Source organism: Rhincodon typus, chromosome 28 (assembly GCF_021869965.1).
Source record: "Rhincodon typus isolate 14 chromosome 28, sRhiTyp1.1, whole genome shotgun sequence".
NCBI classification, from domain to species: Eukaryota; Metazoa; Chordata; class Chondrichthyes; order Orectolobiformes; family Rhincodontidae; genus Rhincodon; species Rhincodon typus.
In genome coordinates, this window is record NC_063359.1 from 32,201,299 (window position 1) to 32,225,635 (window position 24,337).

The following is a 24,337-nucleotide window of genomic DNA, read 5'->3' on the forward strand; positions in this document are numbered from 1 at the left end:
TCAGAACCCCCTTCCCCTCCCCCATTTCTGATGAAGGGTCTAGGACCAAAACGTCAGCCTTTCTGCTCCTATGATGCTGCTTAGCCTGCTGTGTTCATCCAGCTCTGCACCTTGTTGTCCCTTGATTTAACTGTTAGGATATGTTAGGCCATGAAGTTATAGGTGGTGGTTGAATACAATTCAGCTGCTGCTGATGATAACAGTGCCTTATTTATCATCTACCTCCATGGTTGAGCCACAAAATGCAACACACTGAACAGTGCGAAGGTGGCACCGAATACAAAAGTAGGGAAGTACTAATTAATCTGTGCAAAGCATTAATTAGGCCACAGTTGGGCTATTTATTCTTAAAAAAAACTCTCAACTGCATAGCTCCTCATCAAACCTCAAAGCACTTCACATACAAGTGAATTTTTTTAAAAAATGACTGACTTGTTATATAGTCCAACAGAAGCAATTTTGCAACAGTAAGGTTCCTTATACAGCAACAAGATGAGAATGTTTAGATCACAAAGGTTGAGGGAGGAATTTGTTGAAGGATGGATGTTGGCTTATACACACTGAAAGCTCTCTGACCCTCTTCAAATAGAACTGCAGCATCTAAGTCCACATCAAGTATAGAAAGTTAACATTTCAGCCAATTGCAACAACCCGTTCATTGCAAGATTTCCTCAGTACTGCATTACAAAGTCAGATTAAATTTTGTGCTTTAAATCCTGAAGATAATTTTAGACCTTAATCTTCAAAAGCAAATGTGTTATCAAACAGTTATGCCTCTCCCATTATAAAGAAGATATCTGAGCGACAAAGGATGTGTAATACAGATTTACCACAACAGGCACCACTCTGGAGTCATTTGTGCTAACAGCAGGAAAGCTTTCTCCTCATTTCAGATAAAAGAGATGAGTACCATCTGTCCTGGAAACCCTGATGGTCTCAATAGCAGCCAGCGACCATTTGGTGACTCTGCTTTCATAACGCAATTGATCTTATCACAATTGATAGCAGATAAAAGATAATGTTATAATCTATTTGCTGGATTTTAGATATTAGGGCCATTGTGCAGACTATTGTATCTCAAGGCTTCTTATATCTGAAATCATTAGGACAGTCATTTTGCTAATCTGCAAGCACACAGACACGCCTCTAAAGGAATGGTGATGACTAGAGTAGACCTGCATGAGAATGGTGGTATTTTGCTAGAAGGCAGTACATGCCCAGCACATGACTTAAACCTTGATTGGTGGTTTGTAGGAATTGATAGCAGGCTGGCAGAAACTCCAGTAATGCAAATAGCAGCAGCTGCCTCTCAGTAGCAAGCTGCTATGGTAGGAATTACATCTCTTGCCTTTGAAACATGGGAGATGACAACCTCCTTCTGTCAGACTGCCCCTGGGCACACCTCCCTCCCTGGTTTCACCAGGCAAATCATTAGAAGTAAAAACATTTAGATGATCAAGGGAAGCATAAGGTGGATTGTTTTCTTACGATATTGCTACATTAAAGGTGAATGTATAATTATTTCTCACTGAAGTTAGTCATGGAGTTTACACTTACATGAAAAAAAATGCTTTATGCTCAATTATTCAATCACATTATTTGGTTTTGCAGGTAATAAAACCTTCGAAGATTTGTAAGTCACAAAAGGGTTGGGGAAAGAAGGGATAATGCTAACCATGGCATTGTTAGGCAGTGTTAATTGGATCAGAACACTTCAGTGATAAACTGAGCCCTCCTATTACCACTCTCCTGCACAGCCTCCAGTCCCCATGGCAGCTCAGGTCACCAGTCCAAGAATCTTTGGCCAGAACTTTTGATAGAAAGGTTGTGCAGGCTATAGCAACCAAAGATGTGGGATGCATAAATTGGATCAAATTATTGAGCCTTTAATGCTCTGCCAATGAAATGAAAGCAACTTTAAAACTCCAATATTTCTCCACGGCTATTCTACTTGATAGGTAACTTATGGTTGCATTTCTTGGCTGATGCTTTTGCAACTCTACGATTGGAGATGTACATGTGTGTGTTGAGGGGAAGGGAAGAGGTGGAGGAAGAGCTCAGGAATCCTTTTCCATGGCAGATGGGGCTGTATCTAAATTCTTACAAGCCATCTGTTCACCTGATTTTTTTTTTATGAACAGCTCAGACATGCCAGAATTCCTGATGAGCAAAAGCATCATCACAACCTCCAGCAAATGTGGCACTGAAAGATTTTTTTTAAAAATACTGTCTAAAACAATTTTTAGCATCAAGTGGTCTCTCGTTACATGATGGAAACTGAATGGGTTTAACAGTTGGCATTTTCACAGCCAGAGGAATTAATTTTGAACAGCATCTTAACCATGGATTTTCACACTGAATCTGACAAGTCTCCTACTATATTTTTGGTCAAATACAAACAACTCATATAGAGCTTCTCACTAATATCTTTATGGGATCTTCACAGCTTGCAAATTCTTTTTGGGAGCAGCATTATCTTTTACAGAACGTCTTCCACACATGTTGCTTCACTCTCGTTACCTCTATTTATAAACTGCAGTTATTCCTCCTTCATCCTAATGGAAAACTAAGGTTTGCTCATTGGGATTTCAAACTTGACATTCAGAACCTCTTACTGTGGGACGGGCAAACCTTTCTGCAGCTTTTCAGAGACACAATCAGCTTATGCCTAGGTAAAAAGGAAACACATCATGAAAAAGCTTACTCTATCTCAAGTAATCAAAGTTTACAGATTTGTCATTCTCCAAAGTAAAATCTCAGACAATGCAATGGTTTTTCCTTTACATACAATTAACAGTTTATGGGACTTTATTTCAACCTGTGTGTTAAATAGTTACGCATCTTCTGTTGACTAGTTCCGAACTTGAGTACTGTTGAAAAACAAATATGCTGTCAAAACTTTCTGCTTTGCACTCATGAAGACAATGAAAAAATGTTGACTTCCTAACACAATAACAATATATCCTGCATGAAAAAAGGGTGCTGATTGGATAGCAAGTCAAATATGATTGGTTGATGTGTTGCTTTGTAGAATGTACCAAGGAGTTTGCTTAATGCCTTAAATTCCACAAAAGGAGTAAAGGAGAAATATTCAAAAGATGACAAAGCATAGGACTGAGTAGCTCCTTGGTGAATTCTCTTCAACTATGAGTGGATCTATCAGAACTGACTGACCAATCAATCAACACTCTTTTCTCATACAGTATAAATTGTTGCTCCTTTCAATATGTAGGTACAATAATGTCATGAGTGCAAGACAAAAATCTTCGATTGTGAGTCTTCTTTCTCAGCCACACTAAAAGAATTGCTCTTCAAAGGCAATAGAATATGCTTTATATGATTTCAGGATATCCAAAAGGGCTTTGCTGTGAGAGTTTTAAAAATTAAATAATATAGGAAGACTAGCAGTCAATTGTGAACAAGTAAATTCTACTAAGAGAAAAAAAAACCAAATGATCTCTTTACACCTAATATCCAGGATTCAGCCTTTAGCTAACTCAAATTGAATCAGAAGGAAGATAATTTGAACCTCACTCTGCAATCATTGCAAGTGGGGACTAGAGTCCCAGCTGAGATCTAGGTTGGGTGTCTGTCTGCGCGTGCAGCCCTCCCGCATTACCTGATGTCTGACAGTCCTTAAAAACCCAACAACCACATGAAGGTAGCCACTGTGGCAGCTAATATAAAGGAATTTTCAGACATTATCCTGCCAAATTAAGTAACCTTGCCTTAGCTGGGGCCCAACTGGTAGCATTCTCACCATGAAGTCAAATGGTTCTGAGTTCAAATCCCACTCCAGGACCTGAGAACAAAAATTCAAGGATAACCAGCTAATAGTGTGTCCACCGTTGGAGGAGCAATCCTTTGGACCCTTTTATCTTCTAAGATGGCCCTAAATGATCTTATGGCACTATTTCAAAGAAAAGGAGATTTATCCTCATGACCTGGTCCAAAATTTATCTCTTAAAAGCATTATCTGGTGATTATGTTGAATGTTATCACTTTAGTGTTTATGGGAGCACATCACACACAAAATCGCTTACACATATCCTACAAAAGAGTCTACACTTCAAAAATATTTAATTGGCAATAAAGTGCTTTCAGATGTCTTATGGCCATGAGAAGCGTTACATAAATGCAAGTTTTTCTTTGTAATAAATAATTTCGCAACTTAATTGGATGCTCCAAAATTAAGTAGGAAGTTACCTTTAAAAAAAGCAAATACAACAGGACAGTGGATAATGTAAATGGCAGTTCTGTGAGTAGTGTGTTATTACTAACAAAGGTAGAGCTGCTCACATTAGGTTAGAGACAATAATTTGTAACACCACATGCATTATATCGCCGTGATGAATGAGATAAATATATATAATGTATAGCATTCTAAATGCAGTGCTGCAGAAATCTAATTCTGTACCATATTTTCAGTATGGTAAGATACTGATCAAGCAATGTCTTGATTTCAAAGTTCTCTTCCTGTGTACAGATTTCTTGATGGCCTTGCCCTTCACCATTTCTGTAACTTCCTAAAATCCTCAGATCTCTGCCCGTCTCCCGTGCTGGCCTCTTGCTTGTACACTCTCACCATTGGCACTAACAGCCGACAGTCTCTTGGGACCAATAATATTAAGGGTGAAAAGAGCTGGCAATGCAGAATTTGTAAATTGAGAAAAATGAGAGTTTAAGAAGATCAAAATGATCAGCTTGATTGTACAAGGCCATTATACAACTCCAAAATACAATCAAAGATACAATGCAAACATAGCTCCAGGTCTGAACAACATTTCAAGTCAAAGTCACTAACATTGTATCTGATAACTAAAGCTGTAAATAATTTGAATGCTTACATTTAAACAACAGAAAAATAATTAACCTGCTTTGCTTCAGTTAAATGTTTTCAAAATTAAATTGTTTACCTTTGCTCTCATGCTAAGCTTTCTGGGTTAAAGAAAATTGATATTTCATAATTAAGTGAAAGTAAAGTCATCATAGTCTTACCAGGCCATAGGGCTGCTTTGTCATTAGACAGAGAGAGACAACTTGTGATGGCTTAATCAGAGGGCCTCATGTCTCAGGTAGGGGGAAGAGGTTAAGGAGGAGAATCCTTCATGGTAATCTCAGCTGGTGTGGGAATTGAACCTACATTGTTGTCATTCGTTTGAACTGCAAAGCAGGCAACTGAGCTAACTGAAGAAATCAATTCTGTTTCTTCAATGCTCGTTTTTGCTTTTTTCAGCTTAATATGCTACCAAGATGTGTAATACACATAAATCTCTCACCATGTATCTCTCTCATAGATACAAGCTCCGACCTAAAGCTGATATATTGACTGTGATATTTAATAAAGCCTGACAACCAGCACAGGAATTGAAAGATTGATAGATTCTGATTTGCAAGGGATTTGAAGGGTATCTGGTGAAGCAGGCTAGAATGATGAAACTCCTGAGCCTAAGTAGTACTTTCCTAAGTCTCATTAATTCACTTCTAGCATTCAAAAATAGGCAGCTTGTCAGCCTTGTGTTGCTTCCTCAATTAAATGATTTCAGTGTGCAACTGGCTCTAAGCACACACAAATATCCTTCCCGTCCCGATTTTTCAGCAATTCGATTAGTTGATCTTTCTTCCTTTATTAATGGGTTCCCTAGCATGACAGTTACCAATATTCATGTGTTATCAATAAATGGATATAGCAAAGGCTATATGTTCTGACATCCTAGCTGTAGTACTCAAGGCTTGTGTTGCATAACTAGTGAAGTTATTCCAATATTGGGATCTATCTGGCAATGTGGAGAATTGCACAGGTCATGTCGTGTCTAAAAAAAAAAGTGACATCAAGGGGCCCTGCAACATTGAAATCAATGGAATCAGGAGAAAGATGTCTGCTGGTTGGAGTCATAACTGGCACAAAAGAAGATAGCTTTGATTGTTGGAGACTAATAATCTCAGTCCCAGTACACTACTGCAGGAGCTCCTCAGGGTAGTGTCATGAGGTCAACTCCATTTGGCTGCTTCATCAATTACCCTCCTTCCAATATTAGATCAGAAGCAAATTTGCAGTGCCATTCAGAACTCCTCAGAACCTGAAGCAATCCGAGACCACAAGTATCAAGATCTAGATGACATTCAGGTTTCAGATGCTGAGGGACAAGTTATAACTGCACCACTAAAGTGCAAGGCAATGACCAGGACTAAGAAGAAAGAACCTAACCATATCCACTTCGTGGCCAAATACAGTGCCATTACTGAATTTCCCACTAATAATATATTTGGGGTATCACTGATCAGAGTAGCTCATCCAATTCATAAAGCTTGTACAAGGCACAAATCAGAAGGGTGACAGAACATTTTCCACTTACCTCGATAAGTGGAACTCCTCCAATAATACTCAAGAATTTTGTTAGCAGCCAGGACATAACAGGCCACTTGAATGGTACCCCATTGACCATGTTAAACATTTGGTCCATGCACAATCTCACACAGTGGCAGCCTTCTGTTCCATCTATACAATGTACTACAAGAACTTGGCCTTCAATTGTACCTTCTGAAACCACAACATCTACCCGCAAGGGGGGGAAAGACAGAACATGCATGGGAAGACTATCACTTTATATTCCCTCAAATAGAACACTATTCTGACTCCGAATGATATTGACGCTCTTTTAGTATGTGGGTTACACCATGTGTAGTGCAGCAGTTAAACAAAACGGAGGTAGTGAAATAATTAGAGATGGGCAATAAATGCTGGCCTCACACATGATGGCCTATTCTGTAGGCAAATAAAAATAAGTCATTTAGGATTATTTACTTTAATTAATCCTTAGCAATTTTGCATCCTTATTTTTCAACAGTTTTTCTTGCTTTTGAGTTGTACATTTCCTACTCCTTTAGTATATTTTTCTTTGAACCAGTCAACCAGAAATGTTATAGGTATTTTGCATGAAATACAATACTTTAATTTTCATGCATGTAAATAAAGTTCAGGTATCTGCCAGGTTGTCTCTCCCATTCTAAGTAGTTTTATCACCAGCTTCTAATTCAACAACAGGAAATGAAGTCCACACTTTACATTTTCAAATTAGCTGCTTAATTAAGCTTTTCATTTATTTGTTTCAAGCCAGGATTTATTCATTTAAACCATTAGAAAGGGAAATGAAAACCAAGTTACATTTATGACAATATTAACTCATTTCATGTTTGGCGAAACTCATTGAAGAATCAAACAAAAACATTTAAATCACAAGCTGAAGTGCAAGCTTTCTATTATCACAGACTAACATGTAAATATTTTGTAGATTTATTTTCACTGAGGATTGCTGATTGCTTAATCTGAAGTTTTGCTCCTTTCTTCTGGACACTCAAAGGCTCTTTGATCTTCAATTGCCACTTTGCTCCATTTCCTTTATTTGAGTCGACTGCTTCTAGATAGCAGCATTACAATTCTTTCAGCAAATATTCAAAGTAAACTGCGTATCTTGTACACTTCAAATATTATCTGCAGCTTCACAAGTCCATTCCTAACAAATCACATCAGGCCATCTGCTGTGCCCTATCAGAATGCTACAAAGAGTAGAGTTGTCAAGTATTGGCAAGTCCAAGACCAAATAGGATGGCAATGTGAGGACAACTCAATGGCTTTAGCTCTTGTATTTTCTTGCTGATGATGAAAATCATTGACAACTTTTAACAACACCTTTAAAACATAAGTGAGTTGGAAAGAAGAGGTTTCAATTTATAATTTCTTTAGATTTTTGGGAATTAAGTTGATTGCTGATTTTATATCCTACTCAGTGGGGGTAAATTTAGCCTCTTCCTTCATTTAGGAAAATGACTGGATTGGTTCAATATTGATTTTAAACCTTCCTGAATTTTACTCTCCATTGAAACCTATAAATAATCTTAGGTGAAGTGTCATATCAAGGTTCCATCTGATCTAGTGGGTTTCCCGCCCAGTGAGCTAGAATCAAATTGCCCCTTCATGGCTAGTTGACTGTGAGAAATTTCTAGACAGCTTACTTCAAAACTACACTGGTGACAAAGGTAGTGAACAGTGCTTCGTAAAACAGTTAACATTTCAAATATTTTACTGAAAATATTAGATATGTAACTGTTTTCTTAATGTACTTTCCCGGTCTGTGAAAATACAGTTTTTTTTCACATTTGTTATCAAGTCTTGTGTCCCTACTGTCATGGGGTGATTATATGAAGGGGTGAACAGAAGAATCTGAAAGCATTCTGCATACTGGGCTGATGACCAAATGTCCACTTCTATGAAAGATTACTGAGAATTTGATTCTCAACTTAATAGATTCAATAATAAGCTGGTGGTCTTTTTGGAGGCATTTTTGCATTGTTGCGTTCAATTTTAAAATCCTTTTCAATAACATCCACTTCCTACCAAATCCTGAATTTTAAAAAAAGTGATTTTTATTCCAATTTTAATAAAACACAATTTGGTTCACACATGGCCTTACATATTTGGAATATTTTCATGCTTTTCGCACACTGTAACTGCTCACTCTGTACCCCAGACAGACGAGTGTAATGACTTCAGTCAACTTGATGACCTGTCTCTTTAAGATAGCAGTTTGCCTAACTTTTCCATTTTTCATATTACTGAGCAATGAGACAAAAGTCCCAAGGCTTTTCTTTTAGGTCTGTATGGATGAACTCCAAATTGGAGATATGTAAAAGATAGTATGGGTATCTCCAAGAAGAGATTAGTGGTTCATCTTCTATACATTTATCAGCAAAAGTTAATTGTAAACAAATGCTCAAATCAAGTTAAATGCCTCTACCACCAGTTTAATGTTTTCTACCAATTTGCTCCTTCAAAGACCTGGAACAACACATTTTCCTGTAAAAATCACATTTAGAACAAAAATAGTTTAGATTGAATATCTGTCTGCCTTTCCTATTCAGATATAATCAGCACTTGTTTTTATTTGTGGATACCGACAGCATGTTTTACATACGGGATTGTATATGGAAGAGGGCATCAACGTCATTCCCCAAAATCTAAAATAAGCACAGCATTTACAGTTGTATAAATTGGAACATTCATGTTGGCACATTGTACAGGGTAAAATGTTTATAAGAACAATATTAACTCAGTGCTCAGAAACAAGGCATAACAAAAGTGCACAATACAGTATTTATATAAAAAAATTAAAAAGCCATGTTTAAGGCTCTAAATTGGCTATTTCTGGAGGTCAAAAATGGCTAAGAAGGATTTACATTATTAAAAAACAAATAAAAATTTAACCAACGAATATCTGTAATCTTCAACCAAAAAAGGAAGTAACTTTTTAAAACCAGTTGCTTTTCCATCAAAGTTTTTGTTGAATGATTGACCCTAAAATATTTACACAATGAAAGGGACTAAAAGATAGTAAACCATTAATCATAACATTACTTTTTCTGGCTCATAACAAGAATCTACAGGGAAGAAAAAACCAAGGAGGGATTCCACAAGTTACCATGGTATTGCTGTGAGGAAGCACAAAATTAATCAATTTCTGATGCCAGCTAATGCACATGCTAAAATAAGATTCCTGAATTCATCAGTAAAAATAACAACAGTCATTTCGAAAACATTCTACTTGCTACTGCTCCTCAAATACTACTGCAGTCCATCATGAATACTGTAAATATTCAATAAACTTTGTCTGACAATAATATTTTGTCAATCAAGAATTATATTGTGAAATTCAAGACATTCTTAACAGTTATTGATTTAGCCTGAAATTAATCTGAAATTAGAACTTGATCACTGATAGTTGTATAGTGCATTCTAAACATAGTTGATATTGTATCAGTTTGTGAAGAGCAGTTTTCTGTAAACTTGAACTGGTAGCTAACAGATTCAGTACTCAATACTTGCCATCTTTTCTAGGTTTCTGCATGTTAAGGTTCGTGAAACATTAACAGCTGAACGCTGTTAAAGATCGGATGATCTAATAATTATTTTAAAACTTATAGCCCATGATGACTACCCACACGCATAACGTTCACAACAAGTGTGTATAAACGCGTTAACACATAATCTGAGTGGAACTTTTGTTTGACTTGTATTAAGACAGTTGATTTTAGTCAAAAGATTAAAAGGACCATCAGAGAGCTTCCTTTTGAAAACTATTTTATTTTCTTGTGACATTAAACGGTTCATTAGACATGGTATAACTGGACATGGTTAGCACTTGTAAAACGCTTTAAACAATAAAATTTGTGCCCCTCTACCTAGATGTGTTCATATTATTGTTACTGGTATTTTTGTTCCTGGATGTATTATTAAATTCCTATCGAAACCTGACCACCTGATTAGTATCAACCAGGACTGGGGATTAATTAGCATTAGAGTCCTTGTAACTTCTGGTAAGAAATCAAACAGAAGTTAGACTTTTAACTCATTTTTTGAGCAAGATTATTTTGACATGTTAGGCTTCTTTCGATACCAACATGAAGTTGGAAAAGTCCAGTGAATTTGCCATCCAAAGACTGGCCTTTAAAGAAACTGTTTTGAGTACATACATTTGATCTTTAAAAATGGCAGGTAGGAGTCAGATACAGAAATCCCACCTATTCCAACAGGTTCAATTCTTACTGCGAGGGGGAAAGGAATGACATGAATCATGAAGGACAGAAACTTGAACTCAGCAGGACCATTTGTACTCAGTATTGAATTCAACTTGAAAAAATTTTGGCAGTCGCAAAAGTCTGAACTATCATTGTGGGAGACAAAATTGATGGCACAAACACTCGAACAGTGGGTAAGGTCATTATGACTGTTATAACCTGAAGTTTTTAAAATGCCCCACCCTAAACATTTTTTAAAAAAGCAAGGTGCAATTCTCAGAGTCTGATAGGTTTAGATTACATAGCATCATGTCATGCAGCCTCATACAGTTCTTTGTTGTTGTTTCCAAAAAAAAGGGTATCGTTATTTCATTACAAATGCTTAGCAGAGTTTTAAAAAGCTACAATTATTTCAGCAAGCACTCAGTTTCACAGTTTGATTGACAGCTCAAAGAGGCTATAAAAGACTTTGATGCCATTGAACAGAATTTTGTTTTTAGAGGAGATCAAACATTTGAAGAGACTTTAATGTATTGAATGCATCTTATCAATGGCAGTTTACTCCCCACTATCAAGTATAAGAGTGAGAGCTGTGTAAGATTGTTTAAAGTTTATTTTTCTTCATTTTAACTCTATTCCCAGCCCAGCAAGTCTTGCCGGGAAATTTTCTAACTTGAGCTATTCTTCTCAGTTGCCAAAAGTCAGACCTAGATTTCAATTGCCAAGTGATTTGAGGAAAAACATAAGACATCTTGGTGAGTTTGACAGGTTGGTATCTCCATTGCTGGATTAAAACACAAGTCTTAACATGTTCTAGGAAAGATTGCAAGTATAGATTTGTAGGTCCTGGGGGAGGGCCAATGTGCAAAATAAGTGTACAACGCAAAAATAGAAAGCCACACACAGTGCCAGTCAGCAAACAGACAAAGCAATGTGTGTTTTCATCCACTTTCGATTTGGTTCTCCTGTCCCACAGCGTAATGTGTTAATTTGACTGGGTCCATTCATTAACTCAATGCATGCACAACAGCTTCATTTTCAATAATAAATCTGAATTGTTTCACATAATTTCTGAATGCTTTCTTGATAAGTAACAGCACAACTTGTTTGTTGAAAAACTAATTTTTCACCATAATCAATCAGGGTGTATAAAATTGATGATGCTATAGGTACGGAATGTTCCCCTCCACTACTCTCCTTCAGATAAATATCTCTTGATTCAGAGAGCCTTTTGCACAGAGCTCCCCAATTACAAAGAAAACACTATATCTGCAGGAGAGTTCCAATTCTACAAATAAATGACAGTGCCCTTTGTATAATTTCCAAATGCAATTGAAAAATGCATTAATTTTTAAGCAGTTGTTTAAAACAATGCCTCCACATTTCCATGTGAGTGGGACAGATGAAAACCAAAACTGAAATACACAAATCGCAGCAAGCATAAAGACTAGTGCTAAAGTCATCCAGAGACTAAGTCAGTCCGATAAATAATAAAAATCTTAGCATTTCATTGCAGCTTTCAGTTACAAATAATGATTTCTACGTAAAGGAAAACATTCAGATAAGTATAACTCACATTTTTCTCATTGGCCATTCATGTGCATTATTCCTTTCAGACAGTTCATTTGGATTTAGTGCTGCTCTTTGTGTTTCATTCTATCTGATGTCATTGCTAGGCTATGTTTAAGTTTCAATCTTCATTTGAATGACTGTGCTTTAAAATGACTACTAAATATTTTGCTCGCATTGCTATCTGTAGCTATTTTCCTTTAATTTTGTTGCATTTAATACCCAACTATTATGGGGACATTGTAGATTAGCAAACCAGTTAATTACAACACCTCTTCAATGTTCACTGATAAGGACAGGCTAGAAACAGCAAAATAAGTCAAGTTTATTGAAAGCAATCTCAGGGATTCTTGAAGAAATCTGATGGCTACCTTCTTCCAGTAAACAATTTAACAGAAGCTAAATCTCACTTTTATTCATACCTCACCATCATTCCCCCATGACTAAACTCCACAATGCTTACTATTTCCATCTTATACAGATCCATAATTTCCATATTATCTACTTTTAAACCTAATTCACCTAGTGATAAATCATTTTCATTTTCCACCATGATCCATTGTGAAATTCTGTAATGTTGTTATTTGGAGTTATTTGGTCAAGTGCTTTTAATAAACGGTACAAAACACACTTAAAACCTGGCAGTAAAAACTCGTAAATAAAATTTATCCAAGGCAAGTGGTTACAATTTACTAGAATATTATTTTTATTTAAAAACAGGCAATGATGGAGGTTCTTCTGGGTAAATACTTGGCATTTTGATACAAGGCAAAGATATGTTTCTTACTATTCCCAGTCATTGCTCCCACCTAACACTTGTAGATTATGGTCTGTTCATTTTTAGACCATGTTCCTTATCCCTGCTACACTATTAGAAGAGTTCATGCATCCTTTCTATAGGAATGAGGAAGGAAATGGAGTCAACAAAACAAAAATCACAATGCTTTCACATAACATCTGTTGGTTCAACTGATGGGACTGCTGTGAGAAACACAGGAAGAGCTTGTCACTTCACATCCCAAAGTTCAAAAGGTTCTTAAGAAGTGACGGGGCTCACATGACACAAGAAGTAGGGATTCTATCATAGTTCTAAATGAGAAACAGACAGATACCCGTACATCTTAGTAGGGTTTCCCGATGTAAGATTATGCTTGAAGTCCCGTCAAACAGTTATTGTGATATTCAACCTTAGCTGGTTTAACAAGATGTTACACAACTACTACCACACTTTCTGGACCATTTAATAATATTGAATTAAAACATGTTGAATCTTCAGTGATGTTTTCTGAGAAACACCATCATATTTAGTGCTAATCTGGTCCAAATTCAATTTACTAATTTTTAAAAAAATGACCAGTAACATGCCACAGGTGACTGTCTGTGTGGAGTTTGCACATTCTCCACGTGCCTGTGAGAGTTTCCTCCCACAGTCCAAGGTTTGCAGGTTAGGTGGATTGGCCACGCTAAATTGCCCAGGGATGTGCAGGCTAGGTAGGTTATCCATTGGAAATGCAGGATTACGGGGATAGGATCGGGTGAGTGGGGGTGGGGTGGTCTGGGTAGGATGTTCTTTGGAGGGGTGGTGTGGATTTAATAGGCCAAATGGCCTGCTTCCATGCTGTAGGGATTCTATGATAAAGCAAATTATAATTTCCACATTAAACTGGAGCTTTCAAACTTGAATTGTGGCCTCTTCTAGATAAAGTCCTTTTTCTTTATTTGCTTATAGGATGTGAACACCTGTGGCTAGACTAGCCAGAGGGCAGCTAAGGATCAACCACATTTGTGGATCTTGAGTCACATGTAGGCCAGACCAGGTAAGGATGGCAGATTTCCTTCCCTAAAGGACAGTAATGAACCAGTTGCATTTTTATGACAATTAAAAGAGGTTACATGATCTCCATTAGGGTAGTTTTTAATTCCAGAATTTTTAAAATATTGAACTCAAATTTCATTATCTACTATGGGGGGATATGAACCGATGTTGCCAGAACATTAAACATTACCACCATGCCATCACCTTCCCAAAATACACTTTATTAAATCTTAGTTAGTTTATCCTCTGAGACACCAGACAGTCTGGTACCTCCCCTGCACTTTGATACTACGGCTTCCTTAACTTCAATGTAACTAATCACCCAAAGTCAGAGCAATGACATCAAACAGAAGATTTGCAATAAACATGCATCCATTAAAGAAAAATGGATTTTAGAATAGAAACAATAAATCTTGATGATTACTAATTAGGTAGAAAAATACATATTTGGAAGAAGTAACAAAAGCTTGTGCAACCCAACATGAAGCTGAACTTTTGCTAGAAAATAAATCAATGAGGTATTTGTGTTTTTCTGCAACTGTTGTATTTATAATACTGATGTAAACACAGGGTATCAGCTGAATTTGAAAAAAATACTCCACTGTGGAATTTACTTCAGAGATTTTAATTTATATATTTTTATACTAATTGATTTACAACTACAATTGAGAGCAGTTTCTTGGATAGCTTAATTAGGTTTGATAACTGAATAAATAATAGAACTATTGATCAAATCATTACCTATGCAGAGAATTCAGAACCATCAATTTGATTGCTCGGATATACACTTAAAAGTAATTTTTTTTTTACTTTGGCCATCAATGGTAACGATCGGCAGTAGCACACTTACTTGAGGAAGGATATAACTGTATTGCAGCCAGTTCTGAGAAGGTTTACTACATTGATTCCAGAGATGAGCAGTTTGTCTTACTAAGAGAGATTGAGCAATTTAGGCCTATACTCTCTGGTGTTTACAAGAAAGAGAGGAGATCTAATTGAGGTGTATAAGATGCTAAAGGGGATTGACAAAGTAAACTTAGAGTGGATGTTTTATCACGTGGGGCAATCTGAAAATGACAGGTCTAATTTTAGGATAATGGGTAGTAGATTTAAAACAGAGATGAGGAGAAATTACTTCTCTCAAAGGGTCTTGAATCTGTGGAATTCACTATCTAGAATATGTTGGATGCCAGGACCTAGGCTACATTTGAGGAGGAGACCGAAACATTTTTGATTAGTAATGGGTTGGAGAATTATGGAGAGTGGGCAAAAAAGTGGAGTTTTGATTTGGTGAAGTTAATATCGACGTCTTGGGCCTGCAAATACTGTGTAAAGGAGTGTATAAATATGAATGTACTTGAATACAATCTCCTCCAATGAAACGAGTTTCCAAACTCAGCCATTCACTTATACGAAGAAACTGAATGGAAATCAGGTTTGTTTTGATAGGAAGGGAAAAATATTTTGAGCAGCTCGTAGTGGCTGGTTACAAAATACAACTAACCTGAGAGCAGGTTGCATACAGGCCTCACGTGGAACAGTACAAGGCTTAGAAGTACAAGGTCTTAAAAGTGACCCTATCCCCCTTCACCCTTGACCACTATTATCAATTCATTTTACTGTGGGCTCATTGGTATTCACTGTTGTCCCTTCATTGCAGGGTGCAATGTAAAGTCATTGCTTGAAACTGTGACCCTTGAAAGAGAATATTAAAAATTTGCTCTCTACTCTGGATTATCTTTTAAAATGAAAGAAAAAACTCTGCCAAAAACATTGTTACAATAATTTGGTTCTAAGTATCCATCATTCCTGGCTGTGTGTGTACTGGGAATGTAATCTATTAACTTTAATTTGTTTGACTTTTTTTCTTGATATGTTGAAGTGGAGAAAATAGTCATAATCAGCTGAAACCCCATTATGAAATATTTTAGCAGGCAGTGGCTTGGAGACGGCCTTAGGGAATGCAACTACCATTCAGCAGAAACTCCAACAAAACACACAGGTAAACATGCAAGAAAATAAAATAAGCGAAGGGTCACATGACCATAAATTCAATATCATATAGCAAACAAAACAAAAATAAAGAAAAATGTGCTGTTGAGTCACAAGTAGTGACCCTCAGAAGGTGGGCACAGGTAGAGCAACAGGGCGAGCATGCAGATAAGAAAATGTAGACTGAAGTCTGATATTGGGCAGTGCTATAAACAAATAATAATAATGTGATGGTAACAGAGAAATCTACCACATACCAGATGTGTGTATTACATGACCACAAATACATTTAGCAAGCCTGATTTGGTCTAATTTCAATTTCTCCATGCTTTGACAAAAACAACATAATTCACACTAAAATGTGAATCAAGTATACTTGCGGTAGATACAAAGATCTAAAATCATGATAGCTAATTAAGTGGCTGTGACTAAATAATATGGCATTAATGCATGGGCACAAATGCCTCTGGCATTTTATTTGAAGAATATTAATGGGTACAACTTGAGAAATATACATAATCTTATGGATTGTTTTGGCAGGGAATGAATGGAGATTGAGAAGAGGAAGAAAATAAACAACAAATTATTTGGAAATTCAATTTTAGAAAAAAATTTAGAATAGGTGAATAGTCACTACAATTCTCTTAATGGGTAGTTACAGATGAATTGTTGACAGCTCCCGTACGCTACACACAATTTTATCTCTGACGAAAGGAAACCACATATGGCCTTTTCAGCATGAATTTACCCTGTAACAAAAGGTGACATTTTAAAAAAAACCTTGATGTTTCTAAAGTCACATGCATGAGTTAGAAAATCAGAAACTTTGTGGAGAGCAGCATTCGGGTTACCTAAATACATGGAAGATAGAAATGTTTTGTGGTGATTCCAGAAGTTGCTTCTCTTGTTGTATAGTACAATAAATGGATTTAAGAGAGTCATTCTGCTCCCCCCCATCAAATCTCGAGAAACACTTTACACTTGAATGTCAATTTTAGGTACGAGTTACCCAAAACAGTACACTGTTGCTGCTGTGGTCATGGAGTACATGTATTCTGGTAAGTTGATTTCAAAATTCACTTTTCTTTTTGTTTCTTTCATTTTAAAAATGGGAAGCAAATTTAACAGTGGCATGCATCATAAAACTGCTTTTGTTTTTAACATGGAAAAGTAGCCAAGTTAATTAGAGCAATGGATGGCATGCCATAAAATAAATAGCAGGCACTTGCACCTTTTATTCATGTATTTTTGCCCCTCTCTTTTGTGATTTGCGTTTTATCATTAAAAACCAAACCAGATCAATAATTCAGCTAATCTTCCATTTTTAAAATAGTTAAGCAGAAGAATGTGTCCTTGCATACCAGCTCGCCCCATGATTCTTGGACCAGCGCACCACCTTAGGTACCTAGAGTCCAGAGAGAGGTAGAAAAAGACACGTTAGTAACATGATGAACTAAATTAGGAATATTATAGAAATCTTACAGGTCAATACTACTTTAAAAAATATACATCACAAGAACTTATTCAAAGATGGAAAAAGGTGAACTTAGGTCCAGCTAGAAACCTCTGGTGTTTTTTGCTCCAGTTAAAAGAGGGAAAAGGTTGAGCAGTGAGTGCTAGAATTCTGAAATCTTAATACAAAAAAAATCTAGGAATACACAACAGGATTGCCCGCAGAGGACTGAAAGAGAAGAATGTTAAAACTTTTAGATATGACGAAGGTGAAAAATGCAATTAGAAGACATTCCAGATGTGTTTTTTCTGAAAACAATGACTAATTATGCTTTGTGGTATTTGGCCTCCCAAAATGTATAGGTCTGGCAAGAAGCTTAAGGATTAAAAATAATCTACATCTCAACCTCAATTTTACCACTTTTGCTTTAATTGGGTGTGGGAAGACAGCCAACCTGCTCCCAGGAAGTCGCTTGGCATCTCAAGTATCAAACAGAGCTGTGTGCCTCCTTTATCAGCATCACTTTGAATTTACCTTTCATATAGCCATGTTCAGGTGGTTAGAAGAAGACGAGGTTTCTCAAATTCAGGAGTCAAGTGTCAGCTCTCTCTAACTGGATCCCTAAACTTTCTGATCTACTTTTCCCCACCACATGCATGTCCACTCCCACCTTAATTTTCTGGTCTCTTCCTCAGCAATCTCTGCCATATTAAAATTCCACAATACACAAGGAAATCCTGACCTATATATTTCCATGTGCCACCCAGGCCTGTCCTTCATCTGGGTGGGTCAAAAAATGAAACTATGCAACTTGAATATTGCTGAAAGGAGTGACATGTTATCAAAGCTTTTCATTATGTATGCATTTGAGAATGGTAAATTTAAAATGATCACAAGAACTAATACTACAGGAGGAAAGGGTGCTGATTGGTTAGCAAGTTAATGTTGATTGGCTGAATGTTGCTGTAGAGAAAAGAACAAGGAACTGCGGGATCCACAAAATCTCCTGGTAGTTGAGTGAAGTTTTATCAAAATGGGCAACATCAAGGGCCCTACCAAAAAGTATTACATTTTGTCATCTAAAAATGTTGACACGTGCATTAAAATCTTCAGTGGTAGTTTGGCTTCTGTTCCCTTGCAAAGGTCATAGATCCCATAACCCACAATATATGCTCTGTTGGTTCTCAGATCCAATATCATTTGTTGTGTTTTTGTCTTAACTACAATGTCTGGTCTGAAAGATATATCTTTTGAACACAGTCAAATAAGTCATAGTCCCAACAAGACAAATAAGCTTAAGTGATATTTTTTTAATAAACATTTGAATTTCATAACTGACAATAAAAACAGCTATCAACTTGAGTAGAATGTTGCTTCAAAGTATGATACTTTCAATTTTGGAAGTTAAAATTCAAAATCATACAATGTGTTGACACAATCTGACAGTAATAAATGCTTCTTTTCAAACATTTTGATTTTGTATACCTATACACAGATTTTCCTAACTTTCTGATTATAACATTTTCCTATAAATCAAATAATGATTATCTTGAATACTAACTAAATTTAAATGAATCTTGGCAATTAAATGCTGGCAGGTTTTCGTGAATTGTTCACACCAACTCTGTAAATACTAGGATTCATTAGCTTGGTTACTAACAGCACAAGTTGCAATATTTTTTATGAGAGCTTTTACTTTATTAATTATCTTCCAAGAAGGCGTAAACAGTCCCAGTCCAAAATAACAAAGTTATTTTATTATAATGAAAGTCAAACAGATATAGTAGCAATGTATGATAAGATCCAAATTCAATCCCCCATTCTGCTGAGCAAACCCACACATGTTGTAGTGAAGTGATGCTCAATAGATATTCCTAAATCTCCCAGAAGACAAGATGAGGGATATAAAAGTCACATAAACAGCAACTTATTAAAGAAGTTGCCTCACAGCAGGTTTCTGCACATCTTCTTGATTACAGGTGATGCATGATCTGGGAATTAAATGGGTTGGGGTTGAATGAAACATTTGTTTTAAGAACATGAAATCGCATCACCATACTTTCCTGAAAGAAATCGCAAAAAGAGAAGCTTTTGCTCAATTTCATTGAAACATAATACTATATTGCAATTTAAACTGCAACACAAGTGCGAAGCACTTTCAGACCATTTCTTCAAAGAATTGAGGCATTGACTTGCAATCAGAAACTTTACAAACTGAATACTTTGAAAATAAACACCTTTCCAGACAATGAATTCTTTATATACATTTGTTATTCTTTCAACAATTCTACATCTGCATAAAGTAGCTGTACTATCTGACCTTTGCATTGCTTGTCATTCCAAAACAAACAATGAAGCTATTTATCCACTGAACTGTACTGTTGTGCTACAAAATCTAGAAAATTCATTGGGTAAACTAGATATTCACTGATGAAACATTATACAAGAAACACACACAGAAACTGGCCACAGGAACCTGTTCTGCACTCAACAAGGTAAGACTGATCTTCTACCTCAACTCCAATTTGCCATTCCATCTCCACACCCCTTTATTCCTCTAGTCGCCAATGTGTATTGGCGACTAGAGGACTGAGCATCAAAAGCCTGTAAGGTATACAAGTCCAAAGATTTACAACCCTCATGAAAAAATATAATTTCATTCTCAAATAGTTGAGTCCTTATCCTACGGCTATGACTCCTATTTCTAGGCTCTCCAATTAGGACAACCTCTCCACATTGACCCTTTCAAGTCCTCTAAGAACTTTGCATGTTCCAATGAAATCGCCTCTCATCCTTTTAAACTAGAGAGCAAAGACTCATTCTAGACAATCCTCACACAACGCCCATCTCAAACGAGACAATCTAGTGAATCTTAGCTGCAACCTAAACAATGAAACATTTACATTGGTTAAGTACGAATGTGGCAAAATCAATACTCTTTAGGTTTTGACCAGGACTACCAGCATGTTCAAAAATACAAATCTAAAAATGGATTTTGGCTCTATATTTTCATATAATAAAAAAGTTCAAGTTTTTGGACATACATTCCGACAGAAAGTAGTTTTCTATCAAACACGTTGACCTCAATGCTTGCTCCGCAATGACATACTGATCAACCATTGTCTGGTACTGTTATACTGCAACTTAAATGCGCTGGAAGGATAATACAGAGAGCATGCAACATGTATACTAAAATATACAAACTTTTACATTAATAACAGGAATGCATTACATATTGATTTTCTGAAGTACCCAGAGTCAGGCTATACATTAAAATTACATGAAGTCGTAAACAATTATTTGCTCAAAATAACAAGCTCTGTAATGCCAGCTGAAGGTCAGCATTCATAAATGTGGGTTTGGCATGATCGCAGAATGTCAATTAGTGACATGAAAGCAAAATATGGCAGATGCCACAATTCTGCAACACAAAACTGTGGGCAATACTCAGGAGGTCTGGAAGCATAGAGGGGACAGCATGAGGTCAGGGGGAGAGAGGGGAAGGAGGGAGGAGAGAAGGAGAGGGTGAGGGGGAGGAGGGAGGGGGGGGGGGGGACAGAGGGGCGCGGATAGAGGGGACGAAGGGCAGGGGGAAGATGTGGGGGAAAGAGTGGGAGAGAGATAGAGAGAGAAAAAGAGAGAAAGTTAACCCTTTCATGCTTGTGACTTTTCACTTGAAAGTCTGATGAAAGGTCATAAACCTGAAACATTAACTCTGGTCTAGATTTAACTAGACCCCTGGGGATGGGCCTGGAACCAGACGATCTGGTAAAATGGTGGCAGTATGTATCAGGAGGCTACCAAGCAATATCGGAAGAGGTCAGAATCCCAAAACTGTAGTCACCCATTGACTGGATGCAGGTAGCCAAGTAGTTGGCTGATTATGAATCACTTCATGCACCTTTAATACAGTGTGACAATACTATGGCTTTAAGAGACATACTTCATCCATTTTTTGGAGAGGTTTTGAGCCATTTGTGATGAGCTGTTAATAAAGTAAACAGCTTGTGAGGCTTTGGGTTTTTTTTTAAGAAAGTTGAACAACAGAAGCAACACGAATGGGGTGGAGTTAGGCTCCCACAGGACGTTAGTTTAGCTTTCAGCAGTTGCTGGGATCATAAAGCTGGATGTGGAAGCTGTTATTCCCCTCTGTCACAGCTAAAAGCTGGAGTTCTCTCTGCTATGAGAAAATCTATTTTTACTGAATTTACCTTTGCCAAGGATATATTTATGGGATGTTAATATATTGGAACAACTGCTGTTTAGTAGTTAAATAATCTATTATTCTGCTAAGTTTTCCAGTAGAGGTAAAATCAAACTAATTATTTTCTCTTTTGTTTGGATTTTAACTGTCGAGTAAGGATAAAGCCAAACAGTGTAATTAATCAAATTAATCTGGAACACATCACCTTACACTTGTCTTTAAATAAGAAAAAGTTAGGTCTTGGCAATCTCCTTGATATATTTGAAGGGGGTGTGGTCTGGTCTATAACAACAGTGACCCTCCTGTTGGAGATGTTTGCCTATGTGACTTCACTGCCACACGTCAGAGTGTACTACTACCACCAGCACCACCTGACCTGAAACAGTCCAGCCTCTGTTGCTCTCTTCACAGAAGCTGCCAGACTTGTTAAAATTTTTGATTTAAATTACTCACATCAGAAGGGGTAATTCATAAGGGACAAATCCTGAAACTCTTTCTCAGGACCACTTCTACCTCAGATTGCTGGGTCAAACTGGGTCTTTCTGTTTATGCAATCATTTTAGCTTGTAAATAGGAATATAACATGGAATAATTTAAAGATACCAAAAGGACCATTTCCTAACACATTGGTGAACTGTAATTCCTGCTCAGACGTTAAGTATAAATTATTTATTTGATGTACATGTTGCTGTGTTGTGAAAATTCCAATACAGGATGCAACTGGTATGGAGCTTAGTGCTCAGGTAACAATAATTACACTGGAAATAGTTGTATACTGTTTGATTTGGCAGCAAATCCACTTTCTATCAATATAAGGAGTTAAGACATTGAGCATATAAAATTCTTCATTATATTACAACTGATTAGCATTAAATGTATACCAAAATTTGTTTTAGAATTATTTGTTTTTAAAAAAAGATAAAACAAAGTGAAGTAGTGCATTAAACAAATAAGCAAACTTGTAAAACCAGTAAATATACAGATAGTAAAAAGCACTTTCAGCTTGTAGATTTAGTACTGGTACCCATCCTACATAAATATCTCTGGAAAAGTTATCATGCACTTAACAAATCATTCCCAATGTGGTACTCAGACTCAGAAGAATGACAGTGTGTACATATACAGACTTGATTTGCAAAGCAGTTGCATTCTGTACTCTGACTCACACCTGTTAACCACTTTGCTTAGGTTTTCTTAAACAAGGAAGTGGATTAACTGCTGAAAAAGAACATCAATTAAAGTAAAACATAGTTCGCACGAAGCTGCTGCCTGATGCATATCTGGTGTGTTAAATGAATAATAATCATTACCCTTAGCAAATATGAACAGAATCAAATTTAAAAGTAACAGTTTTTAAAAAAAAAAATCAGTCAAGTAATAAAGGTATTGAAATTGTAATACAGTGGAGTAACTGAAATGTACAAGTTATGCAATGAGTGCCATGTTTTAATGAGAAAACATCACCTTATTAATAAACATAGATATGCAATTCATTAGCTTACTGACATAATTCCTGATCGAGAATTTTATGCTGGATACAATTTCAGTGTGGAGAAATTTAATGTGTAGTAATGACTTTTTTTTCTTAATTGACATTGTTTAATGTTCAATAATAACTACTTCCTCAATTAAAATGGCCCTCACTGAGAACCATTCGCTAAGACAGAAAGTAAGATAGAGAAAAAGTGAAAGAATGAAAATTCATTTATATTGCACCTTTCATTATTCCTGAACATCCCAGAGGTCTTTAAAGCTAATGAAATACTTTGAACTGTAACTAATGTTGTAACGTAGCACAATGCCAGTAATGAAGCAGCAAGACAGCAAAAATATCTCCACTGAAAATCATCTACACTACAATTGGGATTTTATTGCAGCACACACCTTATCTTTGCGTAGATAGGAGATTCTGTTGATAAGTAAGCAGTTAAAATTTAGTTTAATAAATAAAATTGAGTAGTCATTTAATAATTAAGTAAAATATGCATATAAATCAGAATATAATTAATGTAATTGTTTTGAGTATTATGTTCAAATTTTCTAAGATATCATTAAGTGATTTTACTTTTCAAAGTTAAAAATGGGTGTTTGAATGGGTGGGTATGGACCATAGTTATTAATGTTCACAATAAACTAACCCCAGTATTGGCACCGACATAAGTTCATGCCAAATGTAATCTCACTGAGTAGGCAAAAAATATTTGTATATTCTCTCTCCCTACTACATAATCCTTCAAAGAAAAGTTTACATAGTGCACAATGATCCTGTGTATTGCACTTCGTCGCATTTTCATATCTGTGTGTAACACAGAGTGTGCCCTTTACGACAAAACGTTCATCTCAAGTTTTCTTAAAATTAGATGTAAGTCATTGCACCTTTGGTATTTCTGTCCAAATATACTTCCACATAGGATGTTGGAACGTATCCTTCCTCGTCTTCATTCCTTCGGACTCTTGTCCAACCATCTCCTTTATCTTCCTCTATCACGCTCAGTGTTTCTCCTTCTGCCATTGCTATTGTTCCTTCATTTTGACCTGAATTGAAATAAGTGACACAAATGAGATGACAAACACAAACAAACACTTTTGGGCAAAACTCCTTTATGTTTTCGATTATTCTTTTGCATGCTTTGATTTGAAACTGTAGAGTTTTCTTGAGACTTGTAGATTAGTTAATTATCTTCAGTTGGGAAATTTGTGCACGTTGCTGTTTTTGTTTCTTTGTGACCCC

General features: G+C 36.4%; 1 protein-coding gene across 6 annotated transcripts in view; it reads right to left on the reverse strand.

The window, feature by feature from the left end:
- Positions 1-6,849: 6,849 nt before the first annotated feature.
- Positions 6,850-24,337, reverse strand: part of LOC109932714 (formin-binding protein 1) — a 183,920-nt gene continuing 166,432 nt past the window's right edge. For 5 of the 6 annotated variants that reach the window (XM_048613507.1, XM_048613509.1, XM_048613508.1 and 2 more), the window contains one exon: positions 18,698-24,141. In XM_048613507.1, the coding sequence (XP_048469464.1) occupies positions 23,963-24,141 (179 nt within the window). In that variant the 3' untranslated portion in view covers positions 18,698-23,962. Of the gene's footprint in view, positions 16,699-17,310; positions 17,355-18,697; positions 24,142-24,337 lie in introns of those variants that run through there. The other variant, XM_048613504.1, reaches the window with a different exon arrangement.